This window comes from Typopeltis vanoorti, chromosome 3 (assembly GCF_054136105.1).
Source record: "Typopeltis vanoorti isolate ZY-2024b chromosome 3, IOZ_Tvanoo_1.0, whole genome shotgun sequence".
Taxonomy (NCBI): Eukaryota; Metazoa; Arthropoda; class Arachnida; order Uropygi; family Thelyphonidae; genus Typopeltis; species Typopeltis vanoorti.
This window is the reverse complement of record NC_143551.1, coordinates 153,076,037-153,101,729: the sequence shown is the minus strand read 5'-3', so window position 1 is coordinate 153,101,729 and position 25,693 is coordinate 153,076,037. Positions and strand designations below refer to the sequence as shown.

At 35.2% G+C, this 25,693-nt stretch overlaps 1 protein-coding gene across 1 annotated transcript in view; it reads left to right on the top strand.

Annotated features, from left to right (window-relative positions):
- Positions 1-25,693, top strand: part of Dab (DAB adaptor protein) — a 199,625-nt gene that overhangs the window by 101,846 nt on the left and 72,086 nt on the right. Inside the window, exon 7 of the mRNA XM_090390499.1 lies at positions 3,244-3,387. Coding sequence (XP_090246625.1) covers positions 3,244-3,387 — 144 coding nt within the window. The remainder of the gene's footprint in view (positions 1-3,243; positions 3,388-25,693) is intronic.

Below are 25,693 nucleotides of genomic sequence, written 5' to 3'. Positions count from 1 at the left end.
AATCACTGTGTATAGCATAATAGTCATATCCAATCAAAATGCCATAGTAGCTGATTAAATTCTATCAAAACCTCTGTTTTGTATATCTAAGTATCAGTACCAAGTGCAGGCTAGAGAGGAAGACTATTTTTGGTCACCTGTAGGTTGTAATATTTGAGAAATACTACATATGCAATTCTATTCTAGAAAATAGAGGTAGACTGGAGGAAAGAGGAAGTAAATTGGTTTGTAATTGTTGGACTGTGTTTTGGGTACTGACCAACTACTGCTCATGTTTTTATAGGCCTAGAGGAATGTGGAAGAATGGCAGATGCTCATTCAGAAGAACAGTATCAGGAACTTTTAGGGAGGTTTTTGCACAACATTCCAAATATATAAGATAAAATATTCTAATAGGCAGATCTGGGTTTTGTTTTACTGTAGAGGTAAGAGGAAATGTCTTTAGTAGAAAAGGAAAGCATATTTTTAGAAGCTGAGATGGATGTTATGTTTGTTTTGTCAGAGAGAGAGAGAGAGAGACAGTGATATTTTTCTTTAACAAGAGATAAGACATGACTGCTTCATTATGTATCTAATAATGACATTAGATGGATGTTATTTACATTTTTTTGCAAGAGATAAGACATGATGTTAAATTGTGAATGAAGAATTTTATGATTATTAATACTTCATTCATGATTTAACATGAATTGTATTTCCTGAGCTAAGTTTGCTCCTAAGTAAATTGTAATTTAAACACTTACTGTTACTTTTTCATTGAAATAATAATTGTAAAAAAAAAAAAAAATCAGCTAACGCCTTTTATTCCCTTATAGGGAGTAGGCGAGGCCTTTTAACCCTATCTAGCTTTTGGAGACTGAGTGGGCAGTTCAATCTCCACCAGTAGCCAATCAGAGATAGTTGGCCCATGTCTATCACTAATTATAGCAGCCATCGATGAAGAGGGTGGCAAACAAGTGCTGCCATCTCTTGGTACCTAACCCTAACAAGATATGTCACTGTCTGAAATAATGTGGGTACCATGGCCGATTTTATTGAGTTTACGGGAGGAAAAACCTGCTTGCCCGTGCCAGAGATCGACTAACTCGGGAATCGGTCGAAGAAAGGCTTAGAAAAAGTTCCTCCAGTCGGCGACTAGACTTGAACTTAAGTCTGACTTCAAGCGACCAAGCGCAGAGGACGCAAGCGCCACTTCCACTGAGCTACACAGGCCTAATAATGATTGTAATTTTTTTTTTTTGTTTTTTTACAGTTCACTTAGGATACATTTACAAGTTATATAAAGAATTTATATAGAATAAATTTAAAAAAAAAAATTGTAATTTTTTTTATTTATTTATTCTATATAAATTCTTTATATAACTTGTAAATGTAACCTAAGTGAACTGTAATATATGCATTTTATTTGTTGTTACTGAAAGTGAAAGTAATTCTAACAGACTCTGCTAATGTGATTTGATTGGTTGCTGTCAGAAAACTAAGTTATTTTTAGATAGCACGTGCCTTAGCATGGGGAACTGTACAACGATCACGTGGGAATTTCATTGTAAACTAAACGAGTGGAGAAAAAACAAGTTTGGGCAGATAAAGGCAGAAGAATTAGGGAATAGAGGAAAAAAGAACCAGAAGGAAAATGGAGAGAGTGTAGGAAGGTCGTGAGATGTGATCTAACCTGGGATCATACGACATAATAAAGATTTGGAAACTTGTTCCGATTTTAATGGATCTTACTTCAAACTCATATTTATTTATAGTTTCCTGTCATCTTGTAAAGGAATTTACCCGAGTGAAAGGATAATAATATGATCGAGATTTATCATAAGATAAGTTATTACAAGTAAGAAAATATATTTTTCCAATCTTAACAAATAAGTTATTGAACTCAGGAATACCATAAGTTTTGTGTTGCCTATAGTGGAAGATTATTGAGTGCTTAGAAGTGTTGTAAGATTTTTCCATAATGTGCAAGCTATTATGATCATACCAGTAAGAATATCTATTCTATAACTAACGTGTGATAGTGTTACTTGTGTCTGGAAAACTTGGATCAAATTTCATGTTGCTGGAGCCAGCTAGTCAAGCTTGAATGAGTGATATTATAAAACATTTCCTTGTGAAACTAATGTGAGAAACTTCATTGAAGAATTAGTTCGTGTTTGAATGTGTTATCTCACTACGTATATGTAAAGTCAAGACTCAGCTTTTTAAGAACTATTTTAATCCTCTGATAAATATTGATGATGCTTGTTAAGTGTTTGATAAATTGAAGTTTACGAATATTTCACTGAGACTAAAAAGAACTATCTTTTGAATGTTTTGCTGAATATTGATATTGTTTAAAGTGAAACTAAGTTGAAATCCTAACGGATGTGAATTGTGAAAGTCATATAAGTTCTAGCAGTAAATGATGCACTCAGCTGAGTAGAATCTTAATACTTTATTGAATGTATAAATTATTTTCTAATTGTATTGATCTTAATAGAGTTCTTGTTTCTTATGTAAGAATAATTTTGTGAGAGAATTAAATATCTTGTTTAACTTGATTTTTCCTTGCCTAATTTCAGTTTCATTCCACTGCTCATTAAAATACGAATCTTGCGGGAAACCTTAACTATAGTTAAGAAATTATCGGCCTGTAGTGCTATTTGATGCTTGATTCCTTCACAATAATTGTGTAATTTCAAACATAGAGTGCTGCAGTATAATAAAAATTTTCTTTTGAAAGTTATAGTGTTGATGACAATATAACTTTATAGCAAATATGAAGTTATTTTGTCTTCAGAACCAGAAGTCATTTTTCAGTATTTAAAATTCAAAATTCTTATATCTTTTTTGATGAAAGACCAAAGGAGATGCATTGCACTGCTTTTATTATGTGAGAAATGATTTTTCTGGATCCTTTAGCACGAATCGAAGGAAAAGAATGATTTGAAGGAGAAAGTTTTCTCTTTAAGAGGTGTTATGATGATGAACCTACGTGGATGCGAGATAAAACATGAGATACAAATGGAAGCATATGTGTGTAAAAATGTGTCTAATTGCCTTTCTAAAGGAGTAGAAGATAGAAGACAGGACCTGTTTTGCAGTCACCTCTCAAGAAAGATTTCTGAACTTTCAAAATGATTCTTGGAAGTTATCATTATTGTTTTCATTCTTTAGAATTTATCTTTTTTTTATTTTCCTTTGAAGAGAGGAATAAAGAAGAGAATTATGTTGTATTAATCATTTCTCTTGTTTTTGTAGGATGTAATATGGAAAATAGATGATCATAAGGCATTGGAAGACGAAGACAAATACGTTCCTGCAGAACATGCTCCAGTACTCAGTGACAGCATGAGCATTGGAAATCTTTTAGATTTACAAGTTGAAATGGATACATTGCAACAGGTATATTTCAGATCTACAGTATCTGCATAATTTGATAATATTCTTAAATATTTTCATTTTAATAAAAGTGTTATACTCTGGTTTTATTTATATTTCATATGAAAAAAAGTCATCCACATATTATCCACAGAAACCTGTAAGATAAAAAAAAATAAAAACCAGCAATAACTTTTTTATATATATGCACAGACACATAAAGGAATGAAACCCACACCCACTTACCAAAATTGTCTTCTTCCTGCTAAGCTTCTTGCTTTGCTTCAGGTCTGATATTCACATTTCACAAAATAATGTAAATTTAATTTCCACATGCTAACCAGCTACTGAATGGATAACATCTCTACTTTCAATCCTATATTTGTTCCCAGTGTTAAATCTGGAACGAACACTAAAATTGTAATTTGGTATTTTATTCAGATTTAACATAAATGCAAAATTTCCCTAAAGAGAATTACTTGTAAATAGATAATATTAGAAATCCTTGTACATATAGTAATAATAGTCCATATAATTTTTCTATGTGAGTATTTTGTAAATGGTCCTTAAATAACTAACAAGAAATAAAGTAATGTAGAGGTGATATTGTAACAAGAAGGTCAGAGTTTAGAATAAACTATTGTAATCTGATTATCAACATGACCTCGGGCAGTTGTTATATGAACCGAAGGGACGTGCAGGCTGCCCACGCAGGAACGCAGTGAGAGGAGAAGGTGCAGTGTGCAAGGAGAATTAATTGGCGTGCAAATCGGTGAGGTATTAGAGAGAACAGACACGGAGCATATAAAAGTCTTAGTGATGTGAGTTCGCAGTCTTTTTTTTTGCCTTTTTCATTCCTAGTTCAGGTTTTGCTGTTTTCCGTGTGATGGGTCGTAGCTTCGAGGCAACGGAGTCCAGCAGGAGTTGTTTAGCGGGTAATATGGTCAAATAACTGGCTTGTCCGAATAGCTATACAAATTCTTGGATATAAGGTAAAGAAGTGATCCATGATTGAGGTCACAAAAATGTCAAGGGAAGGAACAACAGCTCGATAAATAAGGAGATGACCTGAATGAACCCTACAAGAAGACACGATGAAAGTATTTCCTAATGAATTCATCTGGTTGGTAACATAAAGCTTTATTTCTTATTATATTTGTGTAATTCTTAGGCCAGAGTGAGCTACCGTGTAATATTTCCTGTGGATCAGACTTGTTAAGACAGATTTTAGGACTTTAGTACCTATTTCTCTAACAAGGATCTTTGTAGTTATGGAAGGGTAGTGTTAGAAGAATGTCATTAGTTTAAGGTTAGTTTGAATTCGATGTGTTGTATGTGCAATAATTGAGGAAGAAATAAGGCATTCGTCTACATATTTGTGTTATAATCGGCTTTAGGACAGTTTGGATTTGTTAATATCACCTGATGAGAGATACCTATTGTGAACTAGATCTTGTTTGTTAATTTGTGCATAATTGATTTTAGGGACCTTCATTTAGCTTAGTTTTGATTAACATGTATTGTATTTTAGAATGAATAAATTTCTTTGTTTCTTAACCCAAAATATGTATATGATTTTTCAAGCCAATGCACCACCTACTAAAAATATCGAACCTGTATAAGTAAAAATGTGGGAAACGGTTACGACTGCTGTTTAGAATAATTAAGGGCTTGTTTAACGTTGATATTTATTGGAATCGTGATAATCTGTAGGTCAAATCCCTGACAAGAGGTTCTCTCTTGAATAGAAATCAAGATAACACAGCTAAACAAATAAATTTTCTTGATTCCGAAAAGGACTTGACCCCAGAATTTATAGATCAGGGAGAATTCTCCTTGTTTGAAGACTTTGCACATGATTGAAGAAGAAGCCACAAAAGATTACAAAAAAGGTGCAACAAAGCAAGACAAGATTCAGGATTGAAAGAATTTTAAGAGTAGTTAATAATACGAGAAATATAGAATAACACATTAAATAGAAAAACAACGATATAGCACCAGCCTATGGAGGTGGTGCTAGCCTAGTGCAGAGCAAAAGCTGTGTGTTGCATGTGTCTATAGATCAGTCTATTATTTATGTTGATATTAGTAATTTTACAAATTATTTTTAGTTATATTTTAGTTTAGATGGTAAAGTTGAGTGTGTACCAATGCATGTAAGGAAAATGGCATCCGTAGCATGAGGGATCTAGTACGATGTAGTGTATGTTTTTTATATATATATATGCATTACCAAGAGTGAATGGGTTGTGGTACATAATGTGAATAGCAAGAGAATTTGTCGTAAATGTGTTGTGTACTAGGTCAAGAAATGCAAGTCATATGGAAATCAGGAAAATGAATTGACAAATGTTAATGATGTAAGGAAGGATAGCAAAATGGTCTGCCGAAAGCTGGAGTTGTGAATGATAATGCTTGGAATTAGGGTGTGCAAACTTTGTTTGCTTACACCTGGATAACAGATTAAGCCAAATATATAATTTCATCATCATCATCATCATCAAATTCCTGACAGGTACCCTCAAGGAGTGTACAGGATATGATAGTACTACATGAAAAATTTACATCATTACTAATCAGTCTGTTACTTGTCAAGACTCCAACATTATCAGACCTTATATTTCTATCGTCTAAGTCACTTTGTACCGTATCAATCCACCTATATCTTGGTCTTTCTCTGGATCGTTTTCCTGCCAACCTGGCAGAGAACACTTGTTTTGCTAATTTTTCCTCGCCCATTCTGTTTAAGTGACCATACTACCTGAGATTAGCTCTGCTAACACATTCCTGGATGCTGACGATGTCAAGTTCTTTCCTAATATCCTCTTTTTATATGAAATTCCCATTGATGCCATCTGTTCACGCCTCTAATCTTCCTCAGGACTCACATATCTGCGGTTTCTAGTCTTTGGTCAAGTGTTTTACTTCTGACCCAGCACTCAGATCCATATTTTAAAATTGGTTTGAACACTGTCTTGTATACAGCTAATTTAGTGTTCTGACTAATTTCTCTCTTATTCCATATGAATTTATTCAATTGACTTCCTATCATACCAGCTTTGATGATTCTGTTATCTATTTCCATATTTAATTTACCATCTTCGCTAAAAATAGTAGCTGAAATGTTTTACTTGTTCCACAGGTTCTCTGTTCACAACGCAGTTGACCGATTCTACCTATTTTCATTATCTTTGTCTTTTTATTGCTGACCTTCATGCCATATCTATTTAAACAGTTGTTCAATTTAGTCAGGTAATCTTGCAGACTTGTGGCGGATTTATTTAGAAGTATAACATCGTCCGCATAAAGCAAAGAGCTGACATTAACATCTCCAATTCTGATATCATTTTTAATACCACTTTCCTTCATAATGTGATCCATATAGATAATGAATAACAGAGAGGATAATGTATATCCTTGTCTCACACCAGATTTAAAATTAAACCATCTTCCTGTATTTCATACAATTCTAACTGCTGATTTACAACTCAAATAAAGACTAAGTAATGCCTCATTGACACCATATTACAGTAAAGTATTGAATAGCTTCTCTCTTGGCACCTTTTCCAGATCGACAAAACTTAAATACGGATCTTTGTTATATTCACATACTTTCTCAACTATTTGTCAAAATGTGGAGATCTGATCCTGACAGCCTCTATTTGGCCTGAATTTCTGGTTGAATTTCAGTTTGTTCTTCGCCAAGCTTTTCTTTCACAATTCTTCTCAACCGTTTCTCAAGTATACTTGCATATATCTTACCAGAAACACTCAGTAGAGAAATACCTCTGTAATTCTCACATTCAGTTTTATTTCCCTTTTTATATATGGGTGCTATGTGAGCTTTACTCCAATCATCGGGAATTTTATGTTCCTCAGTCCAGGCCTTTTGAACTGTGGTTCATCCCACAGCGCCAGTTCTGCTTACCAAAAGTGGCTCACTGGGCACTCGCATCCTTTCGTCCAGGCTTCGAGTCAAGCAAGCAGGACTTCTCACCCATTTAAAGTAAGTCTTTTATAAGACCATTCGTCAGCATTTCTGGTCGAATATCATCTACTCCTGCTGCCTTTCCACATTTCAAGCCTTTGATGGCTTTTTCTACTTCAAGTATGGATATGTATTCCTGACTGTGTGCTATCACTGTTTGCTTCATTTAGCAATTTTTCGAAGTAGTTACTCCATACTTAAAGGATATCTTTTTCTCCCATTTTCATGTCACCTTTATCATCTCTAACTCCTTTTACAGCACTCTTTACTCTATTTCTAAGCTGCTTCAACAACCTCCAAAATATTTTGCCACCATCTTGATATTTATTTTCTATGTTCTTGCCAAAGTCCTCCCATGACTTTTGTTTAGGGGTGCTTAAGGGTCAAAGCTGTATAACTGAGAGGAGACCTCCACATAGCCTTTTTAGGAATGTGGAGAACCGACCAGGGCTTCTGACCTAATGTCCATTCCTCACATTCTCGTGGTGCACCCTGTTGGGTATCTACTTGGATACCGAACGAATGAGGTCGGACTGGCAATTTGGAATTTAGCCGACCAAATTCTATTCTTATTGGTTAAACCAAAATAAAAAAACGATAGTACAACATGACAAAATTTCATGCCGGCTGGGGCGTCGCCTCGTTAAACAAGGCCCCCGTTGTTTTCGCCAGGGAACCAGGGCGAACAGCGAAAAGTCAGCTACTGGAACAAATCTGAAAACAAACCCCAACTCAACATCACCACCGTTAAAGATCGGTACTATCAATGTAAGAAGCCTGAATTGCAAAGAAATGGAGCTAGCTGAGAAATTAGATAAGTACCAGATCGACATAATAGGGATGATTGAAACAAAAAAGACCAAAACTGGTGAGATCTTTCTGAGCAATAAATACAAACTGCTATATTCAGGCAGTGACAATCAAGGAAAAGAAGGAGTAGCCATAGTATCCAACACAAAATACGATTCTAATCTTCTTGAATGGCAGTCAGTCTCAAGTAGAGTAATGTGGGCAAATATGAGAATGGGGAACTAGACAATGAGACTTATTTGTGCCTATGGTCCCACAGAAGGTTCTACTAAGGTAGAAGTGGAGGAACTTTTTGAGGCTTTAGGAAAAGCAACTGACACAATGAAAAAGAAAAAGTTGGTCCTTGTTGGGGATCTAAATAGCAGAGTAGGAAATGATTGTCAGATATACAAAATATTTTGGGAAAATTTGGAGAAAAGAGCAAAGCTAATAACAATGGCAAAAATCTGTTGGATTTCTGCTCAGGACATGGACTGGTTATTACTAACACCATGTTCCAACATAAAAATGTGCACAAATTCACATGGAGAGAAGACGCTAGGAATAAGAAAAGTCTCATTGACTATGTTATTGTTGATAGTGATGTTTTCTCCCTGGTGCAGGACACTAGAGTGTACAGATGATTTGAAATTGGAAGTGATAACTGTTTACTCTTGAGCAGGATAAAATTGCATTTCATATTGAAAAGAATAACATGTAAGAAAGTTTTAAAGCGAATTAAAGTTGAGCAGCTCTCAGATGTGAACTGTAGACTAAAATACACAAAGATTATTGAAGAAAAAATGAAAGAGTTTGAGAACAGGAACCAAACCTTGGAGATTCAGTGGCAAGCCTTGAAAAAAAATTCTGGTTGATTCAGAAAGAGAGGCATGTGGTGAGGTTGTCTGCAAGGATAGAAAAATCAGAACTCCCTGGTGGACACAGGAAGTTAAAGAGGCAGTGAAGGAAAAGAAGAAAGCATATCAAAAGTTCCTGTCAAATAAGTCAGCTTGTGCTCTTAGAGAATATAGAGACAAATGCAAGAATGCTAAACACTAGCTAAACAAACGTCATGGGAGGACTTTGGCAAGAATATAGAAAATAAATATCAACAAGGTGGCAAAATATTCTGGAGGTTGTTGAAGAAGCTTAGGAATGGAGGAAAGAGTGCTGTAAAAGGAGTTAGAGACGATAAAGGTGACATGAATCATCTTTGCTAAACACTAGCTAAACAAAAGTCATGGGAGGACTTTGGCAAGAATATAGAAAATAAATATCAAGAAGGTGGCAAAATATTCTGGAGGTTGTTGAAGAAGCTTAGGAATGGAGGAAAGAGTGCTCTAAAAGGAGTTAGAGATGATAAAGGTGACATGAAAACTGGAGAAAAAGATATCCTTGAAGTATGGAGTAATTAATTTGAAAAACTGCTAAATGAAACAAGCAGTGATGACAACACAGTGGTAAAAAACACTGACCAGGCATGCAGGCAGGAATACATCTCCATACTTGAAGTAGAAAAAGCCATCAAAGGCTTGAAATGTGGAAAGGCAGCTGGAGTAGATGATATGCAACCAGAAATGCTGAAGTATCGTGGTACAAAGGTCTTACAGTGGCTGCACTGCATAGTTCAGAAAGCCTGGACAGAGGGACGAATTCCCGATGATTGGAGTAGAGCTCTCATAGTATCCATATATAAAAAGGGAAATAAAACTGAATGTGAGAATTACAGAGGTATTTCCCTATTAAGTGTTCCTGGCAAGATCTATGCAAGTATACTTGAGAAACGGTTGAGAAGAATTGTGGAAGAAAAGCTTGGTGAAGAACAAGTTGGATTCAGGCCAAACAGAGGCTGTCAGGATCAGATCTTCACTTTATAACAAATAGTTGAGAAAGCATGGGAATATAACAAAGATCTGTATTTAAGTTTTGTCTATTTGGAAAAGGCATATGATAAGGTCCCAAGAGAGAAGCTATTCAATACGCTACAGTTATATGGTGTCAATGGGGCATTATATTAAGCAATACTTCGTCTTTATTTGAGTTGTAAGTCAGCAGTTAGAATTGATGGAAGTACAGGAAGATGGTTTAATGTTAAATCTGGTGTGAGACAAGGATGTACATTATCCCCTCTGTTATTCATTATCTATATGGATCACATTATGAAGGAAAGAGGTATTAAACATGATATCAAAATTGGAGATTTTAATGTCAGCCCTTTGCTTTATGCAGATGATGTTATACTTCAAAATAAATCCGCTACGTCTGCAAGATTCTCTTACTAAATTGAATAGCTGTTGTAATAGATATGGTATGAAGGTTGGCAATAAAAAGACAAAGACAATGAAAATAGGCAGAATCATTGAAAATGTCAACTGTGTTGTGAATGGAGAACCTGTGGAACAAGTAAAACATTTCAGCTACTTAGGCACGATTTTTACTAAAGATGTTAAATTAAATATAGAAATAGACAACAGAATCAGCAAAGCTGGTATGGTAGGAAATCAATTGAATAAATTCATATGGAATAAGAGAGAAATTAGTCGGAAAACTAAATTAGTTGTATACAAGACAGCGTTCAAACCTGTTTTAACTTATGGATCTGAGAGCTGGGTCAGAAGTAAAACACTTGACCAAAGACTAGAGGCCGCAGATATGCAAGTCCTGAGAAAGATTATAGGCGTGAACAGATGGCATCAATGGCAATATCATATTAAAAATAGGATATTTGAAAAGAACTTGACATTGTCAGCATCCAGGAATGTGTTAGCAGAGCTAATCTCAGGTGGTATGGTCACCTAAAAGAATGGGCGAGGAAAGATTGGCAAAACAAGTGTTCTCTGAAGTATCCAGGTTGGCAGCAAAACGACCTAGAGGAAGACCAAGATATAGGTGGATTGATATGGTACAAAGTGCCTTAGACGATAGAAATATAAGATCTGATAATGTTGGAGTCTTGACAAGTAACAGACTGATTTGGAGGAAAATTGTAGATAAGAAGTTAGTAATGATATAATTTTTTCACATAGTACTATCATATCCTGTACACCCCTTCTGGATACATGCAGAAATTTGATGATGATGATGAGTTTTACACAGTGTTTAGCTTTCTTACTTTTAATATGCTTTCTTCTTTTTCTTCACCGCCTCTTTAACTTCCTGTGTCCACCATGGAGTTCTGATTTTTCTACCCTTGCAGACAACCTTCCCACATGCCTCTCTGGCTGAATCAATCAGGGTTTTCTTCAAGGCTTGCCACTGAATCTCCAAGGTTTGGTTCCTGTTCTCAAACCCTTTCATTTTTTCTTCAATAAGCTTTGTGTATTTTAGTCTACAGTTCACATCTGAGAGCTGCTCAACTTTTATTCGCTTTAAAACTTTCTTACATGTTATTCTTTTTGATTTGAAATTCAATTTTATCCTGCTCAATACTAAATAGTGACCACTTCCAATTTCAGATCCTCTGGACACACTAGTGTCCTGCACCAGGGAGAAAACATCACTATGAACAATAACATAGTCAATGAGACTTTTCTTATTCCTAGCCTCTTCTCTCCATGTAAAATTGTGCACATTTTTATGTTGAAACATGGTGTTTGTAATAACCAGTCCATGTCCTGAGCAGAAATCTAACAGGTATATGCCATTATTATTAGGTTTGCTCTTTTCTCCAAATTTTTCCAAAATATTTTTGTATGTTTGACAATCATTTCCTACTCTGCTATTTAGATCCCCGACAAGGACCAACTTTTCCTTTTTCATTGTGTCAGTTGCTTTTTCTAAAGCATGAAAAATTACCTCCACTTCTACCTTAGTAGATCCTTCTTTGGGACCATAGGCACAAATAAGTCTCTTTGTCCAATTCCCATTCTGATATTTGCCCACATCACTCTAACATTTTATATTTTATATAACATTTTGTATTTATTGCTCAGAAAGATCTCACCAGTTTTTGTCTTTTTTGTTTCAGTCACCCCTATTATGTTGATCTGGTACTTATCTAATTCCTCAGCTAGCTCCATTTCTTTGCCATTAAGGCTTCTTATGTTGATAGTACCAATCTTTAACTCTGGTGATGTTGAGTTCGGGTGTGCCTTCAGATTTGTTCCAGTAGCTGACTTTTCGCTGTTCACTCTGGTTTCCTGGCGAAAACAACGGGGGCCTTTTGTTTACCGGGTGATGCCCCAGTGAGCATGAAATTTTGTCATGTTGTACCATCATTTTGTAAATTGGTTTAAGCCAATAAGAATACAGTTTGGTCGGCTAAATCCCAATTTTCCAGCCCGTCCTTGTTCGTTCTGTATCCAGGTAGGTACCCAACAGGGTGCACCACGAGAAGGTGAGGATTGGACATTAAGTCAGAAGCCCTGGTCAGTTTTCCGCATTCCTTTAAAGGCTATGGGAGGTCTGCTCTCAGTTATACAGCTTTGACCTTTAAGCACCCCCATATATAATTTCTTGGTATCTTTAATTTATAGTACAATCAAGTGGAAAAACTTCCAACAACTATCTCTAATCCATAGTATTTTAATAGTAAGTTGTGATACCTTTTGGCTACTTGTATGTGAAAATATGACTTCTGCATTACTTCAACCTTAGTATGACTTTTTGGTTTGGCTCCCATTGATGAGACCTCAATAAACGTCAAAAGCGGTCTGGGTAGTTACCCTTCCCATAATGCATAACATTATATATCTGTAAGGATATGTGCTTTGCATTATGGCAGTGGTTTCCAAACTTTTCATGTTGGTGACACACTTTTTAGACAAACATAATTTCGTGGCACAGTAATTCAGTCTGATTTGCCTCTCATCGGTCACGTGGCCAGATCAGATGTAGTTTAAGTATATGCTTTTACAATTATATTTTGTATAACTTTTAGAAGGTGTATTTAAAAATCTCTTCCTGTTCATCTGATACTGGGTTAATAAAAATTCACTATTTATAGTAAGTGATTAATCACTTACTACTTTTAAAACTGATCCCATCATTACTGTTACAAGCAACTCCTTTTGATATTTGATAAGATCAAATATATCATATAACTCCTTTAAAGGTTGCCTGATATAGTTAGACTATACTCTTGTCATGAGGGCACGACAACCTATCTCATGAAAACTTTTCATTTTTATTAAAAATATATAATACAGTATGATCGAATAAAAAAACACGTCAAGTGAGCTGAAATGATTCTCTCTTCTTAATTTTTCAATGTAGTTAATATATTCATGTTGGTGACACACTTTTTAGACAAACATAATTTCGTGGCACAGTAATTCAGTCTGATTTGCCTCTCATCGGTCACGTGGCCAGATCAGATGTAGTTTAAGTATATGCTTTTACAATTATATTTTGTATAACTTTTAGAAGGTGTATTTAAAAATCTCTTCCTGTTCATCTGATACTGGGTTAATAAAAATTCACTATTTATAGTAAGTGATTAATCACTTACTACTTTTAAAACTGATCCCATCATTACTGTTACAAGCAACTCCTTTTGATATTTGATAAGATCAAATATATCATATAACTCCTTTAAAGGTTGCCTGATATAGTTAGACTATACTCTTGTCATGAGGGCACGACAACCTATCTCATGAAAACTTTTCATTTTTATTAAAAATATATAATACAGTATGATCGAATAAAAAAACACATCAAGTGAGCTGAAATGATTCTCTCTTCTTAATTTTTCAATGTAGTTAATATAGGGAAAAGAGATTTCATAGCTCGTTTGTTGAGTTTTTTCGATCATACTGTATTTTTATATATAATAAAATATACAAAATAAAAATATATAATATATTTATATTTATTTCCAGGATTAATGTCATTGTTATAAGAAATATATAATAATAGAATTTTAATGAGATATATGAGCTTCATGGGATGAACACAGCTTTTCAATATTTGGTGGAATAGTAGACAAAGACACTCACATTTCGTCATCAAGCATTCTTAAGCTTCCACGTTTCAATTTCTTCAAGTTTGCCATCGTTGAAAAGGATACTTCACACATGTATGTAGTGGAAAACCGCAAAAGAATTTTTAACGCTTTTTTACCTATGTTTGGATGCATTTTTGAAATACGAATCCAAAAGTTGTCTAAATCACTCTCTTCATACATCATTAACAGACTTCGATCATTTTTTATTTCAGCTAATTCTTCTTCTTCAATAAGTGACAAGTTAATTTGCAGTTGAAAAAAATGGATTTCTGATCCAATCATAGCCTTGTATTTAAATATTTGGGAAGTCGTGATGAATTTTTTCTCTGAGCATTGTTAAACGTTCAACAATTAGCGAGCTGATATCACATTTTAGTTCACAATTTGCAGTTTTGGAAAACATTTCAAAATTTCCTTCTTTCACTTTCTTTTTCCAAATTTCTATCTTGTCTCTCATAGCACAAATTTTATCCACAGCTGTTAAGATATTTTCTCCTTTTCCTTGCATACTGGTGTTTATTTTATTCAAGTGTTCAAATATGTCAGCAAGATGCCAATTTTGTGCACCATAATTTGTTTTGAATTAGATCGCAGAATTCATTTTGTTGTATTTCCTCAAAAATTTTAAGCATCATTTCCCTCAATTCATATACACGATAAAGCACTCGATCTCTTGACAGCCAATGAACTTCTGAGTGTAGTATAAGTTTTTAAATTTTGCCCCCATATCTTCACAAATTTTAGCAAATAATCTTGATTTAAGAGGTCTACTTTTAATGTAATTGACCATTTGAACAACTTTGTCCATAACCTTTTTTAATTCATTACCAGTGATTTGCACGACTAGTGCTTTGCAATGTAAAATGCAATGAGTAATTATAATATTTTCATTCTCTTTCTTTGCTAAAGCTTTGAAACCTTTTGTTGAACCAACCATTGAAGGAGTGCCATCTATGCATATTCCTACACAATTTAACCATAGCAAATTATTTTCCTTCATGAAGCAATCTACTGTTTTAAATATATCTTCTCCTCTAGTTTTCATTGGGAGTTCTAGACAACACAAGAATTGCTCAATAATTCTGTTAGTATGAATGAAACGTATAAAAACGAGTAATTGCGTTAACTCACTGACATCTCTTGATTCATCTAACTGCAATGTAAAAATCATATTATCGTCTTGAAAATCTCTTTTATTTGTCAGCAGACATGTCTTGAATACGTCTTTGAATAGTGTAATCTGCCAAAGGGATTTTATTAACTTTTATCTCAAATTTGGACCTAAACATTGTTCGAACAACAGCACAGCAAGATTCCTTTATAGTAGTTTCGGCAGTAGTGTGTGGCTCCTTGTTTTTGGCAATTATTTGAGTAACCAAGTAACTTGCCTTTTGAGCTTTCTCTGATGTCTTCATTCTCTTGGTGAGCGATGTAGACTGCTTCTTTATAGATTTTGAAAGTTCAATAAATTATTCTACTGGCTTTTCTGACAAATGACTGTGTTTCGAGGTAAAATGGCGCTTTAATTTGTTTGGTACCATACTTTCATTTGCAAGTATCACCCCACAAACTAAACACTGGGGACAAGGATGGTTTTCATTACCAGAAAATGTGAACCCCAATTTCATATAATCTTTATTCTATAAACGAAGCGTTGGAAAATTTTTCTTTAAACTTCTTCTGTATTAATGCAGCCCATTCAACATTCTTGCGTAGTTTCCTCTATAGTCGATACATTTTGTTCATCACAAACGTCACCTTCAACTTTTCTTTTATTAATTAGAAACATCCATTTTACGGATAATTCAACACCAATTTGATAAATAAAACTGTGCAAATTTATTGTAAAACTTTAACAGTAACTAAACATAAAATAAAAGCACCAGCTCTTCGTTTATTCATTGCAGTTAGAATAAACATCAATAATAACATTTGTATGAATAAGTGGGGCGCTTTATTTTTATTGGTCGAACAATAATAAAACCGAGCGACTACTACGTGATAAAACCACAGGGATGAATTCGGCTGCATGTATTCTCCATTATTTATCGAAATATATTGATATGAAATATTCTTAAAGGTTAAAAATAATTGAAAGATAGTTTGTATATATAATTTTGAAAGTGAAATTTAAATTCTAGAATGTAAAACATCTTGCAATTACATTCTATTTAAAGTAAAGTATTTTTGGGACTCCTTAGTGCGACTCTGTACAATTTAGCATCTTCTACATTTACTGTCACTCATACTTGAATGAACTATAGAAAACCCCAATGAAACTGATGGTGATGGTTGCATGCAAGTCGGTATAGACTCAGGGAGGGGATTCTGAGCGGTTGACCAAATATCTTCTTTAACGGCGCTAACTAAAAGTCGTACCGGTACTTTGCGAAATGGATTCCGCTGTGGAAATTTTCAGCGATTATTCTGTTTAATGTTTTATGTTCGTGCGACACACCTTCACACTGCAGCCGACACACAGTTTGGAAAGCTCTGCATTATGGGATACTAAGTCAAGTGATGTGAAGTCATTAGCCTCTATATATGAGTTGCCCCAGTCCTGAAAATAGTTCAGGCACACACTTTGTTTGCTTACACTTGGATAAAGGATTAAACCAAGTATATAATTTCTTGGTATCTTTTTATGGATGTCATGTCAGCCTGTTTACTGCATGAATGTGCAAAAAAACGGGCATTGCCCCTAATGAAGTTTTTCAATCTAAGTCTCAACTCTAGGTGGATTCCAGAGGGGTGGAAAGAGGGTAAGATAATTCCATTGCATAAAGATGGCTCCTACTTTTCCATTACGTCAAAGTATTGGATAAGTCGGTTAAAGGTAAAATCCATGATTTGATGGATAGGGATATGATACTCTACAGTGGGCAGAACTTATTTGTAAAGGGCAAGTCCTGTCTTAATAATTTATTCACATTTTATAATAAAGTGATGACAGCAGAATTGGATAAAGGAATGGCTACACCATGATATTGCTGAATTTTGCAAAAACATTTGAAAGAATATCACATGGAAAACTATTACAAAAGTTGGAGCAAATGAGAATGGATATGAAGCTAGTAGCATTGAATGGGGAGTGACTATCAGACAGATGCCAGAGAGTAGTATATGGTGAAGTCGAATCCTAGGAGAATGAGGATGACTAGTGAAGTATCTCAACAGCCCATAACTCTTTAATCTTTACCTATATCAGTAATAAGAATTTAAGTAAGGATTTAAGAGGGAATATTCAGTTTTTTTTTTTTTTTTTTTTTTTTTTTTTTTTTCTGATGATGCAAAACTGGAGGGGGGGGGAGCAATAGCTGGTAAAGGTAATGTAGATATCCTGAGAGATGATTTAAATAAATTGGCATCCTTTAAATGGGCATTATCCTTTGTCCATTTAAATAAATGGGCAAAGGATAATGATTGTGAATTTAATCTTTCAAAATGTAAGGTTATGATGAACTTCAGGTTGAAAAGGTTGTATACAGTGTATCATATTACTGGTACTGGATTGATACAAGAAATTGATGAGGCTAGGGACTTGGGGATATTGGTGGACAGATAATTGAAGTTCAGAGTTTATTGCAAAAGTCGATAAAATGACTCAAAGGATTACTTGGATATTGATAAACATGCTAAAAGTAAAGATAGGGAAGTTATTATCCCTCTTTATGTTTGGCTGCATCTTGACTACTTTGCACAGATTTGGTCACCTTGGTTTCTTAGGGACCAGGAGGTGATAGAGAAAATTAGAGACAAGCGACTAAACTGGTGACAGGTCTGTGGAATGCTCCCTACGAGAGAGCATTCCACAGGTATGATAGGTCGAACGTTTGTGAGTTACAGAGTTTAGTTGATATGTGGAAAAGAGGGGACGTGAAAGAAACTTTGAAGATATTAAAGGAGATTTATAAAATTGATGCATGGGAAAATTTTCAGTGTATGACAAGTAGTAAGAGAACTAGTAGCCATCCATGGAGGTTAAGAGTGTGGTTAGTATGGGTGTGCGGACCAGATTTTTTGCATTCAGACTGGAGAATGAATAGATGGCCAGAATTAGTTGTTAGTTCCCGGACAGTGAATGAGTTTTAGAAGTATGGTGATTGGTTTTGTGTGTGTGTGTGTAATAGTTAGTTTGGGTCTCCCATGATTAGTGTCCAGACTCCATAGAGATACTGTATAATATTAATAGATTGGTACAAATTTCACTGCAGCTTGGATGTTCTTAAAAGCCAGAGGTTTCATCAGCTCATGTGAGGCTACATTCTGTTATTGGAGGCCTGAAGTGGTTTGAAATACAGTTCCATGTTTAGTCTTTAGAACAAGATTCTTTATTATTATTATCACCAAACCTCCATGGAGTCAAGAAACTCATCATGGGAGGTCCCACTCTCACATGCACAGCTCATCATATATACATTGGCTTAAATAAATTATGTATCTTTGTACTCACCACACTCTCAGGCAATGCATTCCAATCACCCATCATTCTCCATATAAAAAATCTACTCTCACACCCACTTTCTCCAGATATTCTATGAAAAAAGGACTAAACACACACACATGTAACCACAGTAGTAAGATTTTTAATAAGTAAATATTTCATCCTAAGTATCATAGGACATCTTCAGTACGGTTAATTCAAACAATACTAGGAATTACATACAGTTTGGGCTCATGCTTACAATGGGATCCCTCTATGCATGTTGTAGAATTAAATTAAAATATATCTGGATTTAAAAAAAAAAATTACTGCATTTTTTCGATAGATAACACGAGTTATCTATAAAAAAATCATTATCATCATCATCAAATTCCTATCATGTACCCTCAAGGGATGTACAGGATATGATAGTACTACATGAAAAATTTACATCATTACTAACTTCCTATCTACAATTTTCCTCCAAATCAGTCTGTTACTTGTCAAGACTCCAACATTATCAGATCTTATATTTCTATCGTCTAAGGCACTTCGTACCGTATCAATCCACCTATATCTTGGTCTTCCTCGGGGTCGTTTTCCTGCCAACTTGGCAGAGAACACTTGTTTTGCTAATCTTTCCTCGCCCATTCTGTTTAAGTGACCATACCACCTGAGATTAGCTCTGCTAACGCATTCCTGGATGCTGACAATGTCAAGTTCTTTCCTAATATTCTTGTTTTTAATATGATATTGCCATTGATGCCATCTGTTCATGCCTCTAATCAGGACTCTCATATCTGCGGTTTCTAGTCAAGTATTTTACTTCTGACCCAGCTCTCAGATCCATAAGTTAAAACTGGTTTGAACACTGTCTTGTATACAACTAATTTAGTGTTCCGACTAATTTCTCTATTATTCCATGTAAATTTATTTAATTGACTTCCTACTATACCAGCTTTGTTGATTCTGTTGTCTATTTCCATATTTAGTTTACCATCTTCACTAAAAATCGTGCCTAAATAGGTGAAATGTTTTACTTGTTCCACAGATTTTCCGTTCAAAATGCAGTTGACATTTTCAACAATTCTGCCTATTTTCATTGTCTTTGTCTTTTTATTGCTGACCTTCATACCATATCTATTACAACAGTTATTCAGTTTAGTCAATCAATCTTGCAGACTCGTAACAGATTTATTGATGCGTATAACATCGTCCACATAAAGCAAAGAGCTGACATTAACATCTCCAATTTTGATATCATGTTTAATACCACTTTCCTTCATAATGTGATCCATATAGATAATGAATAACAGAGGGGATAATGTACATCCTTGTCTCACACCAGATTTAACATTAAACCATCTTCCTGTACTTCCTTCAATTCTAACTGCTGCCTTACAACTCAAATAAAGACTAAGTATTGCTTGATATAATGCCCCATTGACACCATATAACTGTAGCGTATTGAATAGCTTCTGTCTTGGCACCTTGTCATATGCCTTTTCCAAATCGACAAAACTTAAATACAGATCTTTGTTATATTCCCATGCTTTCTCAACTATTTGTTATAAAGTGAAGATCTGATCCTGACAGCCTCTATTTGACCTGAATCCAGCTTGTTCTTCACCAAGCTTTTCTTCCACAATTCTTCTCAATCGTTTCTCAAGTATACTTGCATAGATCTTGCCAGGAATATATACTTCCATAGATCTTTCTCTCAGTAGGGAAATACCTCTGTAATTCTCACATTCAGTTTTATTTCCCTTTTTATATATGGATACTATGAGAGCTCTACTCCAATCGTCTGGAATTTGTCCCTCTGTCCATGCATTCTGAACTATGCAGTGCAGCCACTGTAAGACCTTTGTACCACGATACTTCAGCATTTCTGGTTGCATATCATCTACTCCAGCTGCCTTTCCACATTTCAAGCCTTTGATGGCTTTTTCTACTTCAAGTATGGATATGTATTCCTGCCTGCCTGGTCAGTGTTTTTTACCACTGTGTTGTCATCACTGCTTGTTTCATTTAGCAGTTTTTCAAATTAATTACTCCATACTTCAAGGATATCTTTTTCTCCAGTTTTCATGTCACCTTTATCATCTCTAACTCCTTTTACAACACTCTTTCCTCCATTCTTAAGCTTCTTCAACGACCTCCAGAATATTTTGCCACCTTCTTGATATTTATTTTCTATATTCTTGCCAAAGTCCTCCCATGACTTTTGTTTAGCTAGTGTTTAGCATTCTTGCATTTGTCTCTATATTCTCTAAGAGCACAAGCTGACTTATTTGACAGGAACTTTTGATATGCTTTCTTCTTTTCCTTCACTGCCTCTTTAACTTCCTGTGTCCACCAGGGAGTTCTGATTTTTCTATCCTTGCAGACAACCTCACCACATGCCTCTCTGGCTGAATTAATCAGGGTTTTCTTAAAGGCTTGCCACTAAATCTCCAAGGTTTGGTTCCTGTTCTCAAACTTTTTCAGTTTTCCTTCAATAATCTTTGTGTATTTTAGTCTACAGTTCACATCTGAGAGCTGCTCACCTTTTATTCGCTTTAAAACTTTCTTACATGTCATTCTTTTCGATATGAAAATCAATTTTATCCTGCTCAAGACTAAATAGTGACCACTTCCAATTTCAAATCCTCTGTACACTTGGTGTCGTGCACCAGGGAGGAAACATCACTATCAACAATAACCTAGTCAATGAGACTTTTCTTATTCCTTGCCTCTTCTCTCCATGTGAATTTGTGCACATTTTTAATGTTGGAACAAGGTGTTAGTAATAACCAGTCCATATCCTTAGCAGAAATCCAACAGGTATTTGCCATACAAAAAATCTAAATCGTTAAAAATGAACATGCGCAGTATACATTTGAAAGGTATGAGAGGTAAATCAAATGTAATGACAAAACTAATGTAGAAGTATTACTTAATATTTATTGAACATTACTCTATTCAAATCCAAAAAATTCATCAGACGCAATATTGAAAGAATCAGTTGCATTAAAAATTTCGTTTGGTATTTCTTCAGCTTCATAATCATTGTCACTGGACACCACTGCATTCCCTTGTGCTTTAACGAAACCATTTCTAACACAGTTTTCACTTACAGCAGCCCAACTTTCTACAATCCACGTAACTATATCTTTATATGATGTTCTTTTTATCTGCCCTGTTTTGTTATATTTATGGACCATTCATCATCCACTCTTCCCATTTAGCCCGCAATTTTCTTTGAATGGTTTATTTACTGCAAGATGAAATAGTGAGTTTTTTTGTTAAACTACCTGCAATGACGGCCAGTTTGGAATACTTACAATTGTTTAACTTTTGCTGTCGTGTGTGCCCTACTCGAATCCAACACTAACAAAGATTTTGGGTTGAAAAATGCCATTTTTCTCTTTCGCCACATATTCTCCAACAAAAATTTCATAACCTCGGAATTTATCCAACCTTTATCATTAGCAGTAACAATAATATCTTTGGAATCACAACCTTTTGGAACAGTCTTTCTTTTGAAAATGACCATCGGTGGCAGTTTGGAACCATCTGCAGTTATGCAGAGAACCACAGTAAAGTTAGACCTTTCAATCCCTGTTGTAGCAACTGAAACCTCTTTTGCTCCCTTCATATTCACAGTCCTAGAACTAGGCATGTCAAAACTTACGGGAACCTCATTCCCAAAGTGACAAGCATCAACCCCACACAAGTTTTCTCTCAGAAAGAAATGAAATTTAGCTACTTTCGCTTCCCAGTCACACAGCAAATTTTGTCCAACACTAGTGGAGGAGTGCACACTTAAATTGTTTCTCTCCATAAATTCAAAAATCCAAGATGGGTAGGCCTTGAAATCCTTTATATTATTGTTTTGCGCAATTCTTTTCGATTCCTGCAACACACGGACAGTAGATATTCTCATACCTTTTAGCTCTTTCATTAACAAGCCAATCAATCAGTTTTTTTCCCTATGGTTGGCCACAAGCACCTTCTAAACCTCATAGCACGTTTCCTCGTATGTATACATTTCAGGACTGTTTCAGCCTTATGCTATTCACGAACACTACTCTCTCCAACATTGTACAATCTACCAGCTTCACGATTCCCTTTTTCCTTTGCTACTTCTACCACTTCAAGCTTGAACTGCTCTGTGTAGGATTTTCTCTGAGAAGTACTTTTGTCTTCCATGGGTAATTCAAATCTAATAACAATGCAACTAGTTACAATAGAATGATCACTAGCAATGCACGTGCTTATAAAGAATTCCTCCGTCCTCTGTCTGTACTTTCTAACTCTACTGCTATTGGCACATGTGCATTATCTATACATCAAAAGGAGTGATGAAAATGTTGGGGGTGTGCGTTATCTATCGAAAAATACGGTACATTAAAATGAGATAACATATATAAATATCATTTTACACAATTTAGGATGACAATTTCCTAGACTTTAGGGATAGTAAGAACATTATCACGGTTCAAATTAGGTCTATGGCGTAGGTCTTCAGCACTTTCTTTATATAAACGTTCATGTTTATATGAAGATCTATGTAGAAGTTTGGTTTTCTTCCAATGGATCCTATGGTTTGGGTTTTCAATTCCGTGTTGTGCGAGGCCAGATTTCTGTGGTTTGATAAGACGGATATGGTCTTGATCCGAAATGCGTTTGCTAATGGATCTACCTGTCTGTCCATAGTAGGACAATTTACAGGAGCATGCGACCTCGTACATGCCAGGTAGCATCAGAGGTAAGAGTTTGTCTTTAGGAGAAGGTAACCAATTGTAGATTTGGTTGATTGGTTTGTAGGTAGCAGCCAATTTATATTTCTTCTTGATTTTTGAAAAACATTCGGAGATGCCTTTGATGTAAGGTATGGGAATCCTATGGGTTTGTTCTTGTCTAGGTTGGTGTGTGGGGAAATGGCTAATGATTTTTGGAGTTGTTTTTGGATTGTATCCATTTTGTATGGCCGTATTTTTGATTGTATCCATTTTGTATGGCCGTATTTTTGATTATTTCCAATTCTTGGTTTAAAGATTCTTCGGAGGAGCAGAATCTGTGTGTTCTGGTTACTAATGAAATAATGATGCCAGATTTTTGAGAAGGATGATGAGCTGAAGAATTGTGAATGTAGCGTCCTGAAAAAGTCGGCTTACGATAGACAGAATTGGAGATGGAACTGTCTTCTTTTCTTTGGATGTATATATCCAGGAAGGAGATTAGACAACAAATTCTATGAAAAATCTCTGCCATGTTAATCTTGTAATTACTCCTTACTTATGTCTCTATCATGTCTCCCCTCTTACTTCTATCCACTAGGCTCTGTAATTTACATTCTTTCAATCTGTTGTAATAGGTTTCACGGTATAATATGAACACAGATAGTTAAGAAAATAACTATTTATTAACTTAAAAGCTAATATTTCGCTGGTATTATATCCAGCATCTTCAGAGCACACAACACAAAGTTTGTTACAAAGGCAAGACAACCACAATCCGGTGTAACAGTGGGGCTAGTAAAAGTGATTGCAGCATTCAACCCAAGACTAAAGTCCTAATATGGTGCCATCTAGGTTTTAAAAAAAAAAAAAAAAAAATCAAAGTTTTGAAATAGTAGTCCAAATGATAGTCTTAAAAAGTTTGAAAGTATAAATTAAAAAATAAAAGTAATAAATATTAATTTGGTCTTAGGATGACTGTCTCCCAAATCTTTGGTAGATTAAGGTTTGGAGTATGTTTTAAGGCTTTTGTTGATTCCAGGAATAACCTCTCTGACTTGTAGAAGCTTCTGTGCATTACTTTTGTTTCTTTCCAATTGATCCTGTGTGCAGGGGTATCCAAAGCATGGTCTGCCAGACCTGACTTACCATAGCGAGAGTGTCGGATATATTTTTTGTCTTCACTGAGGCAGATATCCACATTTCTTCCTGTCTGTCCATAGTTGGCTTGATGGCAAGAACCGGGCACTTCATAGACACCTGGATGTGATAAAGGAGTGCATTTGTCCTTAGGTGAACGGATGAGAGTTGCTTATTTTATATAAGGTTTAAATACTGTGTAGTTGGTGTTTGTTAAGCACCCTAGATATCTTTTCAGATGTGCCTTTAATGTATGGGATGGTAATGGTTTTGTTGTATTCTTCTGTGGTAGATGGAGGGGATTTATGGGTAACATTTAGTATGTTATCTATTTTACGGGGATTATAACCATTGATTAAGAAGGTTTGACGTAGGTGAGAGAGTTCAGCAGTGAGAGCAATGTCATTGAAACAGATTGCTCTAGCTCTATGGGTTAGTGTTTTTAAGATACCATATTGTTGAGAAGGGTGATGGTGTGATTGTTTGTGTAAGTATCTCCCTGTATGTGTGGGTTTTCTGTAAACCGAAAATGATAAGGAACCTTCTGGAAGACATGTGATCAGTGTGTCCAATAAGGGCAAGAGTCATTGGCTTCTAGTTCCATTGTAAAGTGGATTTTAGGGTGCTGGCTATTTAGATGCACTAAAAATGTATTCAATGTGTCTGGGCCATGTGGCCAAATAGCAAACACATCAGCAACATAGCGTAGCCAGAGACTAGGTTTGAGAGTGGCTGTGTTGATAGCTAATTTTTCCAGATGTTCTATGTAGAAGTTGGCTTGGGGGGGGGGAGAAAGGGGTGAACCCATAGCTGTCCCATCTAATTGTTTGTATGTTTTCCCTTTCCATGTAAAATAACCTGCCTGTACTGTGAATTTAAATAGCTGGAATATATCTGGGGGAAATTGTGAATTTAGTAAATTAAGTGTTTCAATCAGTGGTACATTAGTGAATAATGAGGTGATATCAAAACTCACCATTAGGTCTGAACTATTTAAGGTGTGGTTTTCTAAAATACTTTTTAGGTGGGTAGAATTTTTAACAAAAGAGGGAGAATTGTTTGTGTAAGTGGTTAGTAATTTTGCTAAATGTTTAGCTAGTTTATATGTAGGGCTGTTTATACTATCTACAATAGGATGCAAAGGTGTGCCTTGTTTGTGTATTTTAGGAGCACCATATATTCTGGGTGCTTTAACGTGCATGGGTTTGAGTTTTTTGACAATTTCTTTAGGCCAGGAAGTGATTTTGTTCAGTAACTTGCACACCTTATTCTTTTGTGAGTTGGTGGGATCTCGATCTATGATTTGATATGTAGACTGGTCT